The sequence below is a fragment of the Dermacentor albipictus genome, unplaced genomic scaffold (genome assembly GCF_038994185.2).
Source record: "Dermacentor albipictus isolate Rhodes 1998 colony unplaced genomic scaffold, USDA_Dalb.pri_finalv2 scaffold_30, whole genome shotgun sequence".
NCBI classification, from domain to species: domain Eukaryota; kingdom Metazoa; phylum Arthropoda; class Arachnida; order Ixodida; family Ixodidae; genus Dermacentor; species Dermacentor albipictus.
The window spans coordinates 1,759,524-1,776,920 of NW_027225584.1; the positions used below are offsets into that span (position 1 = coordinate 1,759,524).

Here is a 17,397-nt window from a genome sequence, read left to right on the forward strand (position 1 = left end):
TATGGGGGTCCTACGGCTCTGTCAAGCTGTCATTCATGACAGCTTTTACTGCAGGTCTCCCGTGTTGTGTATTTTTATGGGACACGGATAAAGACATTATTATTATTATTATTATTATTATTATTATTATTATTATTATTATTATTATTATCATCATTATTATTATTATTATTAGTGCCTCATAATCAGAAAGTGGTTTTGGCACGTAAAACCCCAATTATTATTATTATTATTATTATTATTATTATTATTATTATTATTATTATTATTATTATTAAAACAAACCTCCATTCCTGTCTACTGTCTGTCATAGGTGTTGTGAATGGTTTGTCTGCCCAAACTATGGCAGAACTCGCTTCGCAGACCTTTCCATACTTTTCTCGCTCGCCCAAATGCACTTGTATACTTCATTTCCTCTGAAAATAGTGCACATCTTATGCCCCTTTGTTTGTGTAATGACAGTGACAAGACAGTAAAAAAAGATTTGGGGGAGGTGATTCCCCGCATTGCCTTCCCCTTAGGATTGCCACTGCTAAAGGGTAGCCTAGTGCTATTGCACTAGGCTGGTTTTTAGTGGTGAACTCATGGTCACTATTAGTTGGTGACGGTAGTACCTACGTAACACTGTGATGTAGCAGTGAGTCAGTTTCATGGATGAGAGGTTTCCATAGCATGACCTGGCTGCTTTTTGCAGCTGCAGGTTGTGCGGTGTACACAAAGCATGCGTCTGTGGCCACTGGATTTTCGTGAGTAAAATATATGCCAAAGGAGGTGGCCTTAATTTCTACAGACTGCTTCAGCTGCTATCATTACTTGGCATTGCCACGTTACCCAAGCCATGGTCAGTACTCAAAATGTAAATGGTCTGCAAAAATGATTAAACAGTCCTTTGTATCTCATGCTCCTCCTTCGTGAAAAGGGGAGGTGAATTTGGACTCCCTGCTATGAGAAGGGTAGCATTTTCCCCTACCACTTCGTAGTCAGTGGGTCTACCCTCCCAACCTAAAGATATCTTCACTACTGGCTGTTCACTGCAGAGCTTGGTGACCTCCATGCTCGAAGGTGGCGACCGACAGAAGGCCATGAAGCGGTTACGAGTGCCTCCGCTTGGTGATCAGGTGAGGCTTCTGTCACTGCTTCTCTGAAGTTGGCATGAATTGTGTGTTTCTTATTAAAAGTCAGCTCAATTTTGTTAAAGTGATCTGGAAAGAGCAGCATGTGAAATTTTTCTGAGCATACTAGCACTTATCTCTTAGCAGCTTAACATTTTGCCATTTTGCCTCCAAGACTGCATTTGACTGATAGTGGTATATTGTTTTTTTTTCTCTTTTTAATCTCCAGCCTATTTTATACATATTTCCCTCCGACTTGCTTTCTAATCCAAGCAGGTCTAGGTTTCCGGCAACATACAATCTTCTGCAAAAGGTAGAAAGCCAAAGCAGAAACTATGGCAAACAAATTATGCTTTTCTACTTTGACTTTCTTGGGCACATTAGCATTTGATATGAGATATTTAATAAAGTAGCTTGTACAAGAAAATTGTTTAAATTTGTTTACTTGGTTAGACCATTATGTAGGCTTTTTTACGTGTGTTTGCTTGCATAACATAATGTGTGATTGTATAATGTGCTGTTGAATGAGCATTTCTTTCATCTTTATTTTTGTGGTACATACTAGATTGATAGGAGGCTTCACCTATGCTTCACGAGCCATGGGATATCCTACTGTATATTTCCTTTTCTTGTTTTATTTTTTGAAACTGTTTGCAATAAAACTCAAATTTTAAGAAACAATTGAAAGGATAGCATTAAAAGCATTGCTTTGTGTAGTGCAATAGCTCCTGGGTGGCCAAATGAAGTCAGGCCAAGCTCTGAATAGCAGCCTTCTGTCAAGTAAAAACTAGAGTGTACTAGATTGGGAGAGTGGGACCAACGAGGGTCTCGCACTGAGGCTTTTTTGTTGCAAATCCAGATGGCGCCACCGTCGCCTTCTCCTGAACGTCACGGCCATGCGCGTTGGAGGCGCTGGCCGGCAGCATCGGAGCGTGCCAAATGTCGGAGCATGCATGGCCGCACTTGAACACAGTGTTGCAGTTGTTTGAGCAGGACCGCAATCAGATGGATCGCGTTTGTAGTTTGCTTTCCTTTTTAACCGTTATGTGCGTGCTTTCACTGTGTCGTAAGGGAACGAAATACAATTCAGAGCTCATATGGTGTGTACAGGAATGGGATGAGGTACAGGAATAAATGAACTGTGTGGCTTAATTAGGTGTTAAATAAAACTTGGTAAACGGTCGTTTTCTGCCTTTCTTAACGCGATATATTGAATGCTAACAAAATTTCCCTAATGCCCTAATAAAGACAGCATTTTCACATTCAGGGAGAATGTTGGCCACATTATTCGTTACATGCAGCACATTTCTTTTTGTAGGTTAATTATGTGTTTTGAAAATATTTAAGGAATAGCCGTCCTTTTCCCCGATTTTTATGCATCATATGCCTGAGACGTAGTTGGTTTTCCAGGTCCCCTGGGTGAATAAAGCCAAACACATTGTTTATATTTGCTTGAATTATGAAACTTGTTATAGGTTGTCTATGTGTTCGAGCTCGCATAGGTTTCCATTGTCACATGTCTCCAATGTCAATGACGGTTCAACTTATAAGCGGGGCATTCTCTTTGATGACCGGCCTTCATCTGTTGCTTGTGTCTTTCACGTGGGCTGCTCGTAGAGGTATTCCGGCAGATACGGCAAGATTGTGGGTACCGCATCAGACCGAAGCACAGGCTTTCCATGCTGTGCACATAATGCCTCAGTATGTACTTTGCATCCAAGTGTAGCTCACAGATGAAGTTGGTGGCTTTCAAAGGGCCTGTCGGTGCGATGAAGATTGTGCTCCCGCACCCGGCGCCTTTCTTCATCGTTAGGGACTCTGAAAAGTGAGAGTTAGGCCTGACCTTTCAATCTGCTGTATACGGTTTTACAACCCAGTACGCAAAGGTAGTTCTTTTGCCGAGGTGTGCTCATCCTATCGTCCTTCGAACCCTCTGCCAAGTCGCTGAGTTACCAGACAAACTAGACATATGCGCGGGCCATCTGCGCTTTTATACGTCGTGCAGACGGCTTCGTTTGACGGTAGCGAGGAACCTCAATGCATGGAAAAACCGTAGTTTTATTGTATTTTTTTTTTCCGCACATACTATTTACAAAATATGACGAAAAAAATGCAAGCATGATGATGTGTCAAGCAGACAACGGCACATCGAGCAGACAACAGCTTGGTGCTGCTGTAACCGCTGCCAGTACACGCGGTTCCGCTGGGCCAACGAGGCACCAGAGTGGCTGGAACTTCAGAAGAAGGAAACTACAGTGCCGCCACAAATTTCATAGTTTATTGCTTCACTCTCGTCGCTTGCCATGGCTTCCGTTGGACCGGCTTCCCCATTCTAGTACACTGTGGTAGAAACAGGCAATGCTCATCCAAAGATAGCACCAACCAGGCGGGGGACTATTTCATCCAACCAGTTGAACATATTCAGACTTCCATGTTGCCATACCCATAAATAGGCCAATTCAGCTCATGCTGGAATAGTTGTGACCTTGCATTTTGGCATGTCTTTATCCTTGTTCAGTGGAAAGGTCATTCTCTTCAGAATCAGTACAACCACTGCTTTGTTGTCTGTGCAGCAATCCCCTTGGGTGACCTTCAAAGTGGGTCTCTTTTCTGGTGCCTATATCGTACTCATCATTGCAGTGATCCTTTCAGGTGAGCACTCTTTTTTTAAAAGTGAATTTGCCTCTTCCTTCGACTTTCCCACTGCTGCTGCTGCGGGCTGCTGTCGCGCGCACCATGTCGGGGAGTGGTTCAGAGTGTGTATATAGATGACAGGCGCAAGTAAGATGGGAAAGGCAACGGGAGAAACTCATTTTTGCCCCACCGCGTCGAAGTGCATAATTCCCTCTGGAGCTCTGTGGCCGTAGCCACATTAGCCACTTGACAGCTGTAATGATTCTTGACTCCCCTCAGAAGCATTGCAGAAACTGCAGCACTTCCCTTTCTACGAATGTTTGAGGCAAGAAGGGATGCAGATTACATAATCGGTTCTGAGCTGAAACATTCCGTAAAGGTGGGCTACAGAGAGGCTTGAAGATTTCACATGGTACACTGTAAACAACTGCAGAGGGCAGGGACCCACTGTGCTAGCTTAACTATGGCACTGCATTGCTGAGCTTGAGGACTTGCTGTTGATCCTGGCCATGGCATTTTGATGGGGGCAAAATGCTAGTGTACTGAAGTTTAGGTTAAAGAATCCCACATGGCCAACATTACTCTGGGGTCCCCCACTACACCCTGCGAATTCTTATCGTGTTTTTGGCACGTAAAGCTTCAGATTTTAGTTTCAATTTCAAAAATAGAGGGCAGCAGAAACATCTTAAAAATGCAAGAAATGTGATGTGTTGTTGGACGTAGAGTTACACAAAGTGTAAGGAACTTGTGCTAGTGATTATTACAAGTTGGTAACACATCATTTAATTTCGTTCATTATCACCTTGAAGGCCCAAGAGCATAGGCAGGAAGTTTTTATTTCTCCGGAGGGGGGGGGGGGAAGGGGGGAGGAGTGCGGTGGCCTGACCACCTTTCCGAACCCCCATATGCAGGGTGTCCCAGCCAACTTGGACCAAGATTTTGAAAAAAAAACCTATGCGTTCTTCAGAACAGAAATTGCGCCGATGTTGTCAGCATTTACCTAAACTTACAGTACCATTTTTTGCTCGCCTTTTTTTTTTTTTAGTAATTAGCCGAGATAAATTAACTTCTTAAATATAGCTTGAAACCTTCAGGCGTCAATAGGAAAGTTGTGGAGCTTCAAAAATATTGCCCAACCCAGGTACTTCCAATGAAATAGACATAGCACGGCCGTTTTTATTCAGGATAAACGAAAGCCCACGGATTTTAAAAAATGCCACATGACACCGCGCTCTGTACGCCCAAATGTGCCATGATTACAGTGCTCTCATGAGTGATTTGTAAGAACATCGCCAGCGCCGCGCCTTCCCTTCACTTACTAGAAAGGGCTTCAACCTTTGCTCGGGTCTGACATTACCGGCAGCGGCTGGCAACGGCGCTTCAAAAACGCGCTTCATCAGTAGCTGCTCGCCCCTGTCGCCGAAGAACGGCGCCGTCATCAGCCGTTTATTCCGATGTGACGAGAAGAGCAATTTTTTTTCCAGCATTCAAGCCGATGCGGAATAGAAAAAATACACACAAAACATGAATCATACATCTGGAAACTTTGCGAGAGAGATCATCATTTGTTACAACGCCGCTTTTCTTCAAAGCTGTGCCAGCGGCTAGATGCATGTGAGCTCGACTGTCTATTGCTGTCGTGCCGTGCAACCATTTCGAACAATTTGTCTGTAGTGCCTAAAGCGTGCCGTACTCAAGTGAGCAGAAGGTCAACATGTTCCTTGCCTTGGGAGTGGAATGGGGCGACAAGAGGAAAGCTGCCAAGGTATACTGCATTTGGCAATGTGCAGAAAGACCTAGTGCAAACACAATTATGAGGAGTTACTTGACGCTGAAAGAAACAGGTAGCTTCAAGAAGACGCAACACAGAAAGGGGACCACCAGTGAAGAGGCTGAAGGAGACATTTTGGCTTTCATGACTGCTAACCATCATTCCAGCGGGCGTGATGTGAGTGGCGAGGTCGGCATTTCAAAGTCTTCAGTGTTAAGAGTTATTAGGAAGGCTGAAATGTATCCATATCACCTCCAACTGCTTCAAAAGCTGCAAGAAAGAGACTTGCAATGGTGGCTTGATTTCTCAAATTGGGTCCTTGTGAACAGTAATGAAATACCGGATTTCGTTGACAAAGTGCTCTGGACAGATGAGGCAACCTTCTCCAGAAATTTTCCAGTCAACATCCATAATGTGCATTACTGGAGTGATACAAACTCGCATTGGGTGGCGCAGACCAGACACCAGTACCATTGGTCATTCAGTGTGGGGTGCGGTACCTTTGATGGAAGAATAATTGGCCCCATATTTTTTGACCACATGCTCACTGCTCAGCGGTATGTGAACGACATCTTGGAAGGCCCAGTTGAAGATTTTCGCTGTGATCTTCCTTGTGCATTTTTAACGCGAACCTGGTATCAGCACAACGGTGCACCAGCTCACAGCAGCAGCCTTGCCCGAGCCTGGCTTGACGAAGCCTTCAAACGCCAGTGGTTCAGACGGCACGGACTAGCGGCACGGCCGGCAAGATCACCGTACTTGACACCTCTTGACTTCTTGTGGGGACAAGTGAAAGACCAAGCGTACTGCAAACCAGCAACTATACCAGAAGTGCTAAAGGCAGAGATTGCTGAAGCCTGCCGCGAGATACAGTCTTGTATCATCAAAAAAGCTACATCGGACTTGCTGAAAAGGTGCCAATACTGCATTATGGCAGAGAGCGACTTGTTTGAACACATTCTTTAGACAGACATCACAGCGAATAAATCTCTACAACCGTTATCCATGAAAAGAACCCATCTGCGTGAAACTTTTGTACGACGTGAAAAAGGCATGTAAGTAATATGAAATTACAAATTCTCTGCCGACATGGAATGGACAGGAAGGTAAAAAGCAACCTTCCGTGTCAGTCTACAATTTTTCCTTTTGTAACAACCAGCGTGATTCACACAATGTTGTCAAGCTTGTTATAATACGTGTTTGCCCGTCGGGGTCTTGCTCCCAAATTGGAACTCATGAGCTTGTCATTTTTCCTCCGCATGCATTCTGCTAGCATGAGAGTGCAATTATCACCGTAGAAACAAGAGCCACAATGTGTTTCAACTGCCGCCCGAACCCACTGGCATTGATCTCGGAGCCAAGCACACCGCGAAGCTCTGTCGTGGGAAGCACGAAAGGCGCGAAGCGAGCGATATTTTTTACAAAGCACGGTTGAGAGCGCTGTAATCGCGGCGCATTCGGGCGCACAGAGCGCACTGTCACGTGTATTTTCACGAATAAAAATGGCCACACTATGTCTATCTCGTTGGAAGTGCCTGGGTTGGGCAATAATTCTGGAGCTCCACAACTTCCTTATTGATGCCTGAATGTTTCAAGCTATATTTAAAAAGTTAATTACTTTATCTTGGCTAATTACTTAAAAAAAGACGAGCAAGAAAATGGTACTGTAAGTTTAGATAAACGCTAACAGCATCCATGCAATTTCTGTTCTGAAGAATGCATAGGCTTTTGTCAAAATCTTGGTCCAAGTTAGCCTGGCGGGAGGGCTCAGCCCCCCCCCCCCCCTTCCTCAAATACTTTGGAAGGGCCACACTTGGAGAAACATCACTTACACGTATTTTGATCAGCAACAGTCAAGCGGCCAAGCAACAAATAGACAATCTATTGCTGTGGCCTTGCTTTAGTCATGTCGAACATTAAACTTGTGAGCACGTTTTATATCAAAATTATTTTTTATTTGCATGTGAATAAATTACTTTCCAAATGTAAAAGTTTGCAGGATGCTTAAGGAGGTATGGTATGGTACATGTTAGTTTTAACATAATTTTTAGAAACGGCTGCAGATATTCAAATCAAACTTCATGTGCTTACAAAAGATGCTGTTGGGTACAACAGGAGACACTTTGTGTGTGTATAGATGGTTTGCCTTTCCTGTGGCCCACTCCCAAAATTTCAGGTGTGTTGAATTATTTAATGTACCTTTTCTCTGCAGCCACGTAGGGGAATGTGATGATATTAGTGTTATTCTAAATACCCATAGTTTATATCTGAACTAACGAGATATCATATCCTCTTTGGAGTTTGTACCCAAAAATATTAATGTCACTGCATGCACAGAGTCACAGGGTCTTGCAGTGTAATTTTTCTCGTGTGTTATCGGTCTTGTCATCAGAAATTCTTTTAGCTCAGAATATTTATGGCTGGTTGTAGTACATGTGTACAAAGTTTCACAGGAATGGGATGAATACTTTCTGAGAAAAGGTACATTGAATTTGAGAAATTCATAAAGAATGCTATTTGAAAAAAATGGAGTTTTATGTTCGCATACTGCTTGTGGATGCTCAAAATGCTCCAGGAAAATACATTCACTGCTGACTTTCTTGCAGGTGTCTCCAAAACCCTTCTTAGTGTTAATTTTTATCTGTCGTCCTTCCTCGCTCTCAGCAGAGTCATAGAATTCTGCCCTGTCAACAAGCTCTGTCCATTCTGACAAAGGCAGTATTACAAAACCGACCTGGAAAAATTCCAAGGGCCTCCAGAACAGCTTTTCATGCAGAATTGCCGTCATTGTAGTAGGCTACAGCGTCGTTAGTTGCTGTCCTTAATGTATAAGCTCTGACAAAGTAGGGCAGCAGCACCAAATGAGTTGGTCGAGCGACTCATTGGTGTTGTGTATTTGCCCATGAATACATTTGCTCAGAAAACCGATTACCTTTGAAAGTTCTCTTTCTGCTCGATTTCCTGGACGATCGTGCCATCTTCTGGGCAAGTAATGCGTTTGAAACTCGAAACAGAGGCGACCATGACTGTAATAGTGGGAACAATAACAAAGACGAAACACACTACAAGAGCACCACTGGTGGCACATCTGCTATAAAAGGCAATATTTTTAACAATATATGGTCTTGACATGATAGCTCTGCGGAAACACGCAAGGTGGAGATAAGTAATTAATTAAGAGAAAAAGAGACATCCACACAATCATAGCAGTCGCTGCAAAAAAAAAAAAAAAAACAATATAGGTTCCTCGAAAGAAAAGCCTCGCAGATGAAGAAAATTTCGTCCCAGACTCGAACCCGAGACCACCACCTTTCTGGAGCAGCAGCTCTACCATCTGAGCTAACCAGGCGGCTAGCAGATGGCAGGGCGAAATCAAATTTGTCAACAACTCGAAGCAAAGGCAAGAGTTTGACGTAATAGTTCTTTTCTACAAAGGAAGCTTGGAACAAGGGAGTGTGTGACAAAGCAAGCTCATACTGAGAAATACATTGCTGTTTTTTCTTAGATAATAATAAAAAAAAGCATCTTTGGATGTGCATAAAGCACATTACTTCTGTATTGAAGCACTTTCTCGGTGCAACACCTCATCTAGCATGGCTTTATGCCCTACCAGTATAGGTGGCACTAGCACTAGTGCTTGTTGTGTTGTCCGTTTCATGTGCTGTCAGAAGATGCCATTTAATGTAATTATCTAAGCATGCACCAACTGGCCCTATTCAGATCTCCATTATTCCTCTTTGTACCCCAGGTGTGTTTAGCCAGACGCGGGACGACTGGCGGATCGTGTTTCGCCTCTACCGGGGCACACTGCTTATCATCCTGTTTATGTTCCTCATTGGAGTCAATGTGTATGGCTGGCGAACATCTGGTGTCAACCATGTGCTGATTTTTGAGCTCGACCCCCGGAACCACCTTTCTGAACAGCATCTCATGGAGGTGAGTGCACAAACAACCTCTGTGGTCTCAAACATGATGCCAAGTGGGCTGTATGATGCGGCATGGTAGCCCTCGCAAGTGTTCCTTGCCATTGACTGCCCGAGTATCGCACAATTCTGCTGGCATGTCACGGCGAGTGCAGTTTAATAAAGGGGAAGCTTGTTATAACAAAGTTGTATCCAACAAGGAAATATCTTCGTTATATTTGATATTCATTAAAAGTTTGCGTGCTGATACAGTTAACACCCCTTATAACAGATCCACATACAACATACTTTTCAATATAACAGACCATTCTTTTTAATTGGTTTGATCTGCCTATATTATTCTTGTTACAAATTCCTCTTTTAACGGATTATCAGCTACAAATTTAGGGCAAATTTGTCCAGGTGGGGCACATACAGTGGAACCTCGTTGATATGATCCCTTTACGTACAATTTCCCAGCACCAACGTTTGCGATCGAGAACACCAAAAATTACCCAATGTAGTTACACTTCTTCTTGCCAGTTCATACGTTCCCCGAAAAGTCTTTTGGCACCAGCGTTTAGTACATCTCTGAACTGTGATTGTATGACAAATTCTCTGGTTGCTAGATCACATGTAAACAAAAAAAGGTGCGAGGCACGCATGATTAAAAACAGTAGCTGCCTGCCACAGCAGCTTTGCTGCAATACTCCCACCGGTCTTGCGCATGAATGCCGGTGCACACGCAGTTTTCTATTTTAGTACTGGCAAATCTTCTCCCAGGTTGTCACGCGCCACGTTTACAGCTATCGCCCCCAGCCTTATTGCGATAAGCATCTTGACCTATCTGTTTAACAGTGGATGCGGTGTAGTGTCGTTGGAAGCATACTGCACACTTTTAATAGATGACAACCCAAACTCGCTGCTGTTCCCTGCTGCAGGTGGCACGAAGGGAGCATTGTGATTGGCTCTTTCATTTTGATTTCATTTTGGTTTCATTCTGGTTTCCTGTCACCATCTTAAACACTGCACAATAGGAAAACAACAATGTGCATCTTTGGTCGCCAGGGCCCCATCAGCTCGACGCCAAATGGGCACATCAAAACTTCCTGCCAAAATACCCCACCCAAACAACCCGCTAACCCAGACTGAGTTCGAGGAAAGCAAACATTAGCTCACCAAAGCCGCAATAAGACTGTGGCATGTAAAATCAGTGGTGACGATGAGCCTCAATAAACAGGAGTATATGTTTACTGAGTAGAAGGCCCTATTAGTAGAAGGCCCCTCGATTATCATTCCCAGTATTAGTTATGGTCATTCCTCAGCGGATAAATCTCCCGAAGACTTAGTGCCGGCCGCTCATCATCTGAGCCGCGCGCGCGCTTCGCTTCCTAGGTAATGGCCTGTCCCTTGCCAGCTGCCATTCTCCTCAACTTCTTCGACGTCAATGCTGCTACAGTGCTACAGGAGGCCTCCCCTCTAGTGACAGAGCCGTGCAGGTAGCCGGAACAACACTTTAAGGAGTTTCGGTTGGGATGTTGGGAGTTGAACTGTGTTTAGTGACTGGCAAAGACAAACTGGCTCTGGGCTAATGGGTTTATCCGGTGACTGAGGAAGTGGGTCCTCAACCCAGGCAGGCTTGAGACGATCGATAGATATTGCCCTGTCGGCTGTTTAAAAAAAGTCCATGGTGAAATGTTTGTTGGCACGATGAATGACACGGTATGGACCATCGTAATAGCGTTGCAGGAGCTTCCGTATAGAGTCACGGCAGACGACAACATAAGAGGACGTCGCCAGCTCTTTGGGAATATGCAATGCAGTACAGTGCTGGCAGTGTGGTTCAGGAGCACGACGTGTTCGGAATGAAGCTCGCAGCGTGTTGATGAAGTCGGTGGGGTCAGGGCATGGCAATGAAACAGTAGGGTGTAAGAACTCCCCTGGAAGGTGTGGTGGTGCTCCAAAAACCATGTCAGCAGACGTACAGTGCAGATCCTGCTTCAGTGTAGCCCGAAGACTCGGCATAACCAGTGGTAGTGATGTGGACCAGTGAGTGGCATCAGGCTGTGCTCTGACCGAGGTTTTGATGGAGCGGCAAAAACATTGAACAAGACCATTGGCGATGCGGTGATATGCCGTGCTGTGTATGCGAGAAGTGCCTAGGAGGGTCAGCAGGTTATTGAATGGTGCCGATTCAAACTGGCGTCCTCTATCGGTTGTAATAGTAAATGGTACACTGTGTCGCAAAACCCAACCTGCAACAACTACGTTTGCGATGGTTTCAGTATGGATGTCGGGTAGAGGGAAAGCTTCTCACCATCGGGTAAAGCAATTTATGCATGTTATGAGGTAGGTGTTCCCATTTGATGATGGCCATGGCCCCAAAATGTCAATGTGTACCTTGTCGAATCATTCAGATGGTGGAGTAAACAAGCAAAAAGTGCCCTTGTCTGTCGGTGAACCTGCGATTGTTGGCATGCCAGACAACCGCAAGCCCACGCACGGACGTCCTTGTTGATGCCCGACCCAGATGAAATGCTTCACCAGATGTTGCATTGCCCGGATTCCAGGGTGGGATAGATTATGAAAGGCATCGAAAACGATGCACCGAAAATTGAGTGGAACGACTGGACGTGGGGTGCACGTGGAGACATCACAAAGAATAGAGATAGCACAAGACGGAAAGTGTATATCACGCAGATGTAAGGCGCCAGGTTTTCCACAAAGTGCATTTACCTCTGTCATCTTGTTGCTGGGCAGCAAGTGCAGAGAACTCAATGCTAACCGGGTTGTTGTCCGTAGGGATGAAAGAGGCACAACGCGAGATCACGTCTAGTGTGGCATTGTCTTTTTCGTACCGGTGCCATATGTACATTATGAATTCCACAATGAAGGTGAGATGGCATGTTTCCCATGGTGAAAGTTTGGTAGAATTCGACCGGAGGCCAAAGGTCAAAGGTTTGTGGTGTGTCGTAATGTGGAACTCTCGACCCTCCAGGAAGTGTCTGAAGTGACGTACAACCATGTACATTCTGAGGAGTTCTCTTTCGAATGTGCTGTAGCAGGTCTCCATAGATGTGAGCTTTCGAGAAAAGAAAGCAAGGGGCTGCCAGACATTATCCGTGAACTGTCGAAGCATCGCTCCCACTGCAGCATTGGACGCATCGGTCATCTGGCGAAGTAGGGCTCATGGTCTTGGATGGACGAGAAGGGTTGCTTGAGACAGCTTGTTCTTAATGTTATCAAAAGCGGTTAGTGCTTCTGCGGACGAGGTGAGTTCAGTTTTTTTGGATTTGTTGCCCTGGAGCATGTCCATTAGGGGCCGGAAAAAAATGGTGCAGTGAGGGATGAAGCGGTCGTAGAAATTCACGAGGCCAAGAAACTCGCGCAGTTTGCGGATGGAAGATGGCTGAGAAAAATCTTGTATGGCCTGGAACGGCAAGGAATGAATGCCCTCCTTGTTGACACGTTGACCGACGTAGTCCAAATCGAGCGCTTCGAATTTGCACTTCACCCTATTGATGATAAGGCTGTATTAGGCAAACTGTTGAGAGTTGGCCCAGATGCTAGATGTGTTGTTCTGCTTTGCGACTAAAGACAAACAGATTGTTGATGTACGTGAAACATAATAATAATATTTCGGGTTTTACGTGCCAAAACCACTTTCTGATTATGAGGCACGCCGTAGTGGAGGACTCCGGAAATTTTGACCACCTGGGGTTCTTTAACGTGCACCTAAATCTAAGCACACGGGTGTTTTCGCATTTCGCCCCCATCGAAATGCGGCCGCCGTGGCCGGGATTCGATCCCGTGACCTCGTGCTCAGCAGCCCAACACCATAGCCACTGAGCAACCACGGCGGGTGTATGTGAAACAGAAAGGCAATCCTCTTGTCTCTGTGTCGATGAATCATTAAAAAGTTTGTGCAGCATTGCGAAGGCCGAAAGGCATGCACACATACTCGAAGAGTCCAAATGGCGTGATGATTGCCATCTTGGGAATATCCGCTGGTTCCACAGAAATTTGGTGGTAAACCTTCACCGGGTCGATCTTGGAGAATATTGTTGTTCCATGCAGTCGTGCAGAGAAATCTGCAATGTGCGGAAGTGGGTAACAGTCCGGCACAGTAGCATTATTGAACATATGGTAACCCATTTCGATGGGGGTGAAATGTGAAAACGCCCATGTACTTGGATTTAGGTGCACGTTAAAGAACCCCAGGTGGTCCAAATTTCTGTAGTCCCCCGCTACGGCGAGCCTCATTATCAGATCATGGTTTTGGCCTGTAAAACTCCATAATATTATTTTTTTTTGAGCATACGGAAACCTTCGCTCGGCTGCTAGTCTCCAGGAGAGGCCTTAGGCACCATATGCAGTGGAGATGTGTAAGGGCATGAGAAAGGCTGCACGATCCCAAGTTCGAGCATGTGTTCAAATTCTCTGTGTGCGATCTTGCAGTGATTAGGTTGTAAACGACGAGCTTGAGCGTGGACAGGCGGGCTGGTTGTAATGATATGGTGAGTGGCGTCATGCTTGACCCAGCAAAAGGAAGTTGGCCGGTCAAAGAAGAGATGGGAATTGCTCAAGAAGTTTTTTGTAGTCTGAACGCAGCAGTGGGCTGTTGGCCGCCAAAAGTGGCACTCGCAAGGCTATACCAGGCACAGGAAAGTGTGTCGTGGTGTCAACAAGGTGTTTGGAGTGCATGTCAACTAAGAGATTGTAGTTCTGCAGGAAGTCTGCACACGAGATGAGGTAGGCAACATCAGCAATTGGAAAAATCTATTGGAATGTCTTGCGGAAGCCTATGTTGAGGGACAGTGCTTGCTCCCCATAGGTGGTAATGGGGGTCTTATTGGCAGGCAGCTTGCAGTCTTCATTGTACTTGTGATGCTTGCGAATCACAGCTAAGGATGGGATGACACTGACCTCCGCTCAGTATCCACGAGAAAATGCTGGCCTGTGGTTTTGTTCCGTCATGAAGAATAAGTGGCTGACTTTGGCATATGCACCACTTGGCGCTTCTAGGGATGCTGCAGGGAGTTTCCCTGAAAACTACAGGGTACCGTGCTCTTTCTTGCTGCGTTACCTAAGGTGTGATGGCATTAGCATTCACCTTGCCATGATGAGGACGGTGAGCAGCTGTGCGAGAAAGAGCGGCCGTGCGATGAAGAGCGCTGGCATCAAGGAAATGGAGCAACGATCTGGGCTGACAGTTTTCAGATCTCACAGAATTCATCAGGCAGGCTTTGCAGGGAGGGCGAGGGTGGCACAGTGGGTGCATCTGAATGTTCCACAAGTGAGGGACTTAATGTGTCCATGACGGAGTTGGCAAGTTGGGCTAGCTGGGACATGGGCAAACTGCTAGCAGTCGCCAGAACCATATGGACATAGGTGGGCAAACATTGTAAGAACAGTTCTCGAAGAAAATATTGATTGAAGGTGGTGGCCTTGTCTTCAAGGAGCTGTTGAAAATGATGTAGCAGTTGTGAAGGTTTACGATCCCTGAGCTCTTCAGTTTGGGGAAACTGCTGTAGCCATCGCTGTTGCGACATTGTCATGCGTTTGACAAGTTTGCTCATGAGGATGTCGAAAGAGTCTATCGCCGGGGGCTGAAGGACCAGGTCACGAAGCTCAGTGGCAATCTTGGGCGGCAGTTAGGATATGAGATGGTTGAATTTTTGCGTCTGTGATGTGACTCGCATGATGGCAAACTGGCTGTTTACTTGAGCAGTCCAGAGTTGGGGGTTCACTGGCCAGTAATGGGGTAACCTCAGCCAAAGAGTAGCCATGTTGTGCTGTGGTGCAGGGGTTGTTTGATCGCTGTCATTCATGACTGGTTCCGTGCTGATCATTTGAAGCGTTGTGGTTGTTGTCAGCCATGTCTGCTGTCCGTGGTTGCCAATCTTGTGGCGTGCAAAATCGGTGATAACGAGCCACAATGAACAGGAGTATATTTTTACTGAGTAGAAGACCCTGGCTGACGGTCATTCCTCATCGGATAAATCCCCCGGCAATCTCGCGCAGTCCGCTTGTGATCTCAGCCACGCGCCTGCTTTGTTCCTAGGCAATGACTTGTCCCTAGCCAGCCGCCGTTTTCCTCATCTTCGTCAACATCTATGCTGCTACAAGACAATGTGCATCTCGGGTCACTCAAGCCCCTCCAGCTCAGTGCGCATCAGCACCTCGTGCTGCAACGATTCGTGCTGCGCTTCACATTACGTGGATGTCCACTGCAGTTGAATTTGTCAAATTTTTTATGGACCTTGGATTGTACATTTTCCCAGTTAGTAAATGTTTTTTCTTGCATTTTTGTCCAAGACGTATGTACTAGGTTCTACTGTACAACATACTTTGCTGCGGCAATGCGCGCAGTAGTCCACTGCACACTGCTGGAAGCTTCCTGGTGTCTCGGACACATTACATGCATAAAAAAACACACCTTGTATAAAAAGATGATATGCAGACTTGCTTGAACATTTGAAGAAGTTCGTGGTATTTAGTAGTTTTGTGTAAAACTAGATGGCACTAGGCACGCGCCTTAGCAGGATTAACGTGCATCTATATATACACCCATCGCGGACTAATAATAAACGGCTTTTGTGTACCGGTGCTGGGGCTGTTCACTTCACGGTTCTCCAGCTTTACGACATAGTCTGGCCGGGCATGGCGGTGGATACAACAGTTGGCGACTTGGGATTGAAGCTGAAGCAATGAGTCTGCACCAGCATCCTGAATTCCTGCCGACGCTTCGAACGCCGGCCATTCCTTGGATGCAATGGTACTGCCTTTTCAAGAATTGTCTTCTTGCACTGGGGAATGACGGCCACACACCGTAAGGCATTACTGCTGCACTGTTTGGGTGTGGAAGGGCAACGCTTGTACTACGCACTGCCGAAAAAGAAACCCTCGACGCTGCATGCAGCAGAAAAGGACAAAAGATGCACAAGCAACGAGTGTGGTGCAGCAGTGGCTACGTTGGATGCCTACTTCATTTGTGAAACGAACATCGTCATGGATAGCCACCGGTTTGGACAGCGCACCTAACAACCTGAAGAGGCCGCAGCTGCATTTGTCATGGCATTGCGAGAATTTTCATAGAGTTGCGACTTCGGTGTGTAAGTTGGCGATTTTATTCGGGACCTGCTTGTAGTGAAAACGAACAACCACGTTCTTCAGGAATGCCTACTGCTAGAAGGAGCTTCGCTCACTTTTGACTGTGTGCTGACTATTGCAAACAACATCGAAGAAGCCACGAAATACTCACCTGAACTGAAGCCATTATTTGCGAGCATTAAAAAAGTGGACAAACATCAGACATCATGGCATGCAGCAACAGGATTAAAATCACCGCAGCAGAAGTCTTGCTTTCGTTGAAGTTCTTCGCAGCACCTTGCAGATTCTATGGCACGCAAGGTGCGAGATAAAATATTGAAAGAAGTGCAATAAACGAGGACATTTGCAGTATGTGTAGGAGTGGTTCACCAGATGCATGGGGCCTCGCTGTTCAAGTCTATAGCTGCAGTACTCCCGGCAAGTTCAGCGTGTTACTTCTCACCAAGCAGAACAGAGCAGGAGTATATGCAGAAGTCTAGGTGCAAGATGTGCCTGTAAACTTCCTCATAGATATGGACTCACCTGTCTTGATTCTCTCGGTTGCTACGTATTCAATATTGAAATGCCCTCCTGTGCAGCTGACGTCAGCGGCACTTTACGGTTTTTCTTGCCGCAAGATAAGCATGCAGGGCTGTTTCACAGCGCCGGTCTTCTTCGAAGGTCAGCATGCCAAGGTATTTTTCTACATCATGGAGAGCAGCACTGACATGCTCGGCATCGACGCTATCGAAACCCTGCGACTGCTTATAGACGGTATGTCACTGCAATGCACCAACATTACGCAAGCAGCGCAATGTCTTGATGCTGAATTATTTAGCCAATTTTTGCACTTGTTTGAGTTGGGACTGGCTACAAATTTTGTTCA

At 45.7% G+C, this 17,397-nt stretch overlaps 1 protein-coding gene across 6 annotated transcripts in view; it reads left to right on the plus strand.

Moving 5' to 3' along the window:
• The window catches only part of LOC139052726 (solute carrier family 53 member 1), a 376,292-nt gene that overhangs the window by 140,534 nt on the left and 218,361 nt on the right, over positions 1-17,397 (plus strand). For all 6 annotated transcript variants that reach the window (XR_011510032.1, XM_070529770.1, XM_070529769.1 and 3 more), the window contains exons 6-8: positions 1,038-1,118; positions 3,686-3,764; positions 9,266-9,453. Coding sequence is in view for 5 of the 6 variants with exons in the window: in XM_070529770.1 (XP_070385871.1) it covers positions 1,038-1,118; positions 3,686-3,764; positions 9,266-9,453 (348 nt within the window). In the remaining variant the exon portion in view is untranslated. The remainder of the gene's footprint in view (positions 1-1,037; positions 1,119-3,685; positions 3,765-9,265; positions 9,454-17,397) is intronic.